At 38.3% G+C, this 5,561-nt stretch overlaps 1 protein-coding gene across 2 annotated transcripts in view; it reads right to left on the bottom strand.

Annotated features, from left to right (window-relative positions):
* Window positions 1-1,832: 1,832 nt before the first annotated feature.
* ANO6 (anoctamin 6) overlaps window positions 1,833-5,561 on the bottom strand; it is a 176,852-nt gene continuing 173,123 nt past the window's right edge. For both annotated transcript variants that reach the window (XM_023535503.1, XM_023535504.1), the window contains one exon: window positions 1,833-2,068. In XM_023535503.1, the coding sequence (XP_023391271.1) occupies window positions 1,848-2,068 (221 nt within the window). In that variant the 3' untranslated portion in view covers window positions 1,833-1,847. The remainder of the gene's footprint in view (window positions 2,069-5,561) is intronic.

The following is a 5,561-nucleotide window of genomic DNA, read 5'->3' as shown; positions in this document are numbered from 1 at the left end:
GCACTGAATAGCCCTGGAAACACACCAGCACTCCATCTGCGCGAATGGAGTGGAGCCAGGCTGGGGCTACTAGGAAAAAGGTGCCTAACACAATCAAACTGGAACGCTTGAAGAATGGGGAGTATGAGTCAATTGAATTTTCTGGTTAGCTGAAGGTCAAACAAAAATCCTTTTAGTTTCAAACCTTGTTGCTGAAAATTTTCCTAAAGCACACAAGTCCACGTTCCCGCCTTGTTTAGTGTTGTGCAGCATATTGAACGTGACAGATTCATCCTTTTATGACTATGGAACTTGAAAGGCCTCACTGTCTTATTTCTGAACATCAGTCTTCATTTCGCAGCACAGTGGACATTGAAAGTGTGGGCTATTTGAGTAAACGGAAACTGACAGAAACTAGCAGTTGTTTTTTGTGCGTGTGTGTGTGTGTGATTTGCAACTTTCTCCAAAAAGGAGGGATAGCATGCAATTCAGATAAATTGAAGGTTCTTGGGGGTGACAGTTGGCCTCCAGATAACTTGTTTTATTGTATAAAACTGTAACTATGGTTCAGACAGTGACCCGCTGTAAAATTCTTGTGCCTCTAGTTTAGATACCTGTCAAAGTCTACACACCGTCACTCTGGATGATGATGAGTAATGAAAATGATAAAATAGCAGCTAACATTCCTCGAGGACCAGCCTCTGTGCATTCCATGCATTAACTCAATGAATTCTCTAACCACCTTTTATGGTATATAATCTTAAAATATGTGATTGGGAATCAATTTACAAATGATAAAATGGAGCTCTGAAGTATTAAGGCCTGGCCATAGGTCACGAGGCCGGCAAGCTGCAGTGCTGGGAGCTGGAGCTCAGGTCTGACCCCAGAGTCTGCAGTGCTCAGCAGCTTCCCTCATCCAGGAGCCTAACCCATAGGCACTGCCGAATTCTGTTCTGTTTCTACAATGCTTATGGAAAAAGGCTGGGGACTCAGGGCAAAGGGTAGCTTAAGAAATTAAAACTGGGATGTCATTTTGTTGGGGACTATGGCTTGGCAGTGAAATGAGAGGAAATAGCCCTGGTTCTAAGCGTATTTCTAGGGCAGGAGGTCCTGATGAGTTGGCATGTTGGACTCTGTGGGGTTGTGGGGAGAAAGAGAGAGACTGAGTGTTTGGACAGGTCCCTAATAAAGGTTGTAAACAACTGAGTTCTGGTCCCTCACAGCTGGGATACAAGCAGGATATGAGGCTAATGACCAGAGAGTGGCTAGCAGTGACTAAAGGGGTACGGGGAAGACATGGGACCTGTCCTAAACCACCTCTTTGAAGAACCTCTGCCCTAGGAGACAAGGGAGGTAACACAAGATTGGGGATTCACAGTGTTCATACTTCATTAAATAGTTACTTTATGTTGATAATTTGAAATATATAGCAAAATACGGTAGAATGATAGCTGTTATTTTAGGATTCTCAACCTCTAAATGGATAGATTTCCATGTCCATTATAAAAGCACTTTTGGATAATTCCTTTTATAGTCATTTGAGGATTAAAAAAGTACTTATTGTTATTACTATTAGAATGTTTCTATTGAATAAAAACTTTAGCAAACGTGCAACAACAGTATAATGGTTACTCTTAGCAATTGCCTCTATAAGACAGACGTCTTGACTTTTAATTACTTTTAATTACTTTTCATGACTTACAAACAAAATACATTAAAACTAATAATTAGTTATAAGAGCTATGTTGTTTGTATGGTGAATAGTCTTGGCATCCTTCTCCCTTTTTAAGAAATATTAAACATTTGATTCCAGAGGTAGCAATGCTAATACATTTTTTGGACTTTTCAAGGTCTTTACCCTGTGAAGCCTAAGTTTTACTCACATTGGTCACCACAGCCAGAATTGCTATTCCTTGCATGATGGGCTGCCATGCTCCGATGTCTTGGGCTTTTTCTGGCACCATGCGTCTATACTGGGTGGTCATTTTCCATGCATCCACTCTTATTTCCAATATATTGTTCACCAGAGCCAACAGAGGGGCCAGTGGAAAAGAGGCCACAAATAAGGTGACGAACCCAAACTGAATAACTGTCAATGGAATGGACACACGTCACAGAATGGTGGATGGATGGAAGGACAACATATTTTCCTTTACTCTTGTAAAGAAAGAGAAAGGCAAACAACAAACTAACCCCCAAAGAAAACCGACATCTGTGGTAACAACTGTTCAACAGTGAAAGAATCCAAACAAAACACAAATATGGGATTTTGAGGAAGAAGACGAATTATAGATTGTTTCATACACACACACACACACACACACACACACACACACACACACACACTCACTTAACAGGAATAATATATTTAAAAATCTTAAAGCTATTTGTTGGTAAATGATCTTGGGATACTCTAAGCATATTATTCATTCTTAGTGTTGAAACAGAATGTTGGAAGATGATCTGTAACTTAGGATCAAAAAAATATTGTGCACGTATCTAGCAAGTTAAAAAGAAGTAAGAAATGTACCTTTGGGAAGACCATGCTTAGAGAATGTTGGAGAACATATGTTGAAAATAGGCAAATGAGCAAGCTCCCCGGAGTCTGTGAATGCAAGTGCTGTGATATTATACAAATCACAGAAATGTATGTGATAAGAGTGTCTTAATAAGTCAAAATATAATCCTTTAGGAATTTTTATCTTGAAGTTGCTGCAGGTCACATGGTCACACTGAGTCAAGATTTAAGTGATGGCTTAGAAGATTTCTTCTTCCTTTTCTGTAATTTATGTGGCATCTACTCTACATACCATGTATACTATACTGTATTGTACTATACTTTTCAGTTGTAGATCTTCCCCTCCTAATTGGCAGACCTTTAAAGTAAGCTAGTACAGGTATGTAACACAGACTGTGGGTGAAAAGAAAATGAACAGCCCCTGTAAAGCTACTGCTAGACCAGGGGGAGAGACCACTCTGGCCAGGAAGGCCAAGGCTGTGGAGGGGTAGGTAGGTAGGAGGAGCTGGCATGTGCAAAGGCCAGGGAGGAGTGGTCATGTTTAGGGAAATCAGATAGGCAAGGACCAGAGTTGGTGATGTCAGCAGCAGAGCACCGAGCAGTGAGGTCAACATCTGTGTCTGACTCATCTAACCCTAAATGAACTTATCAACCAGAGGAGCCCAGAAAGTAACAGAATTGAGTGAAATGAGTGCAGTCAACTGTGGTAAACTGGCAAGTGCACGTCCTATTGAAAAGGACCACTCACAGTTGCTATGTTGGAATGAGGTCCCAATGCTGCCAGATCTCATTATTCAAGAGAAGCCAGAAATTAGGGCTACATTAGCAATAAACTCAAAAATCCCAAAAAGAAAAGATACCATTTATAACAAAAGCATAGACTATTTAGAAATAAGTTAGTGAGAAATAGCAAGACATGGTAATTGACTTAAATGATGAATGAATGGTACAGTATACCATACTCTTAATTAAGTCGACTCAAGTCTGCTTAATTTGGGGACATACCAAATTTATTCTCCAAAATTTATTTTAGAATTTAAATACAAGTTTAGTAAATAATCCCAAATAGATTTCATAAAAAAACGCTGAAAGCGATGCTAAAATTCTTTATGCAATATACACAAGTACAACAATGAGGAAGGATGTTTGAATTGACAGTATTAGGAAAACTAAATATTCTAAAAAAATTAGGACCAGATCTAGGAGATATTAATGTATATTATAATGCTATGGTAATTGAAACAGTTTAGAACGGGTGCAATAATAAAATGAATTAAACAGAAAAGATTTCAAGAATAGATGTACGTATTCAGGAGAGTTTAATATAATACTTCAAATCAGTAGATCCAAGTACTGAAGAAATTAGCTGAATCATTGGAAAACTGATATGGAGTCCTCACTTTTGACACCAAAATAAATTCCAGATGGTATAATCTGTTCTGATATTCAAGTGAGAAGAACTTTCTAAACAATTTTTGACTCCAAGAAAAAAAAGAAAGGGAAGCATGCAAGAAAGAAAAGACCTAGCAATTTAGCAAGGCAAAAAACACTCGCTGGAAAAACAGAACTAGCCCTCATCTGAAACATTTTCATGACCCTAGATTACTGGCTAATACTTTCCATGCTTTCTTCTTCACTTTCAAGTCAAGTTTCTTGAAGAAGTACCTACACTAATCGTTCCTCCACCACCCATTCCCTTTACACCCTGCTGCAGTCCTCAGCACTGCACTGAAACAAGACGCTTGCTAACTCTGCTGGTGGCTGCATATTCCAAAGCCACTGTATATTTCAGTCCTTGTTTATTTGATTACTAGGCAGCTTTTGATATGACCAAATGTTCCCTTCTCTGTGGAATGTTTTTCTCCCTTCATTTTTGTTTTACTTTTTAAAAGCCAGGGTGTGTATATATGTGTATGTACTTGTATGTATATATACTTTTTTTAAAGGCTACCTAGCTATAGTGCTTCTTCCATTTGGAAAGCTCATCCTGCAAAGACAAGGAAGTATCAATGCAGGTGGTGGAGAGAAACAGATGACGGAGGCGGGGAAGACAGGCCCGAGTCCTGAATAGTGTGCATGGGTGCAGCACTGGAGAGAGAGGGAAAAAGGGATGAGTGCCAAAGAGATGTTGAAGAATTGATCTTAAATACAGAATAACAGACTGTCTACTCGGAAATCAATCAATTTTCCTAATTCATTTGACTAATCAACTACAGAAAAATAGCTTTTTTCCTCCAAGTTATTTTGGTGCTAAAATAACAAATTCTCCCCCAGGATATTATTAATAATGCTAATAGCTCCATATAAAATATTTCTAATTACGACTTACTTTAGGGTAACTGGTAATTGTCTTATAGTCCTTTTGAAAACAAACCGAGTAAATAAATATAGCTTCTACATTATGTACAGCAGCTACACCCTTACTCAAACTTGGTCACAAAACATAACAAAAGCAAAAATGAAATTCAAATCAGACTCCAGGATGCAAAGCACTGTTGACCAAAGAAGCTACAAGATGAACCTTTCACTCACCAAAGGAAGCAGATGTCAGATGTGTTTCCATGTATATTTTTAAAAGCAATTATTTTATATATAGAATGATTTAATAAAAGACACCCTCTCTTTGCATTATAAACAGGAACCACAAAGGGATGTCTTTACTAACACACAAACTCCTATGCATAAATGCAAGGCCTGTCAACAAAAGTATTGTGCCTCCTTTTCTAGTCTCCTAAGCTTAAAAAATGGTAAATCGGTGGTTAGCTGAAAGGGCAGATACAAAACATGTAGACTGTTAGCTTTCTATTACATATAAGTGTCATGAATGATAGATACATGGTATTTCTTATGGAAATTTATTTTGAGATGTATCCATTTAAAAGGCAACTCAGAGCTCAAAATCAAGTTCAACTGAAGAGAAACAGAACAAGCAAATACTACACAAATGGGTAAAGACATTCAAGAAGAAGAGCTATGCTAAAAATCTTAATTCCAGACCAGCGAAATGGTTCTGAATTCAAGTGAGTGATTAGCCACGAGGTCAACCAAGGAACCAGGCAGAAAC

The sequence above is a fragment of the Pteropus vampyrus genome, unplaced genomic scaffold (genome assembly GCF_000151845.1).
Source record: "Pteropus vampyrus isolate Shadow unplaced genomic scaffold, Pvam_2.0 Scaffold140, whole genome shotgun sequence".
In the NCBI taxonomy this organism is placed as follows: Eukaryota; Metazoa; Chordata; class Mammalia; order Chiroptera; family Pteropodidae; genus Pteropus; species Pteropus vampyrus.
Note: the sequence above shows the minus strand (reverse complement) of the source record. Positions and strands in the feature narration are given on the sequence as shown.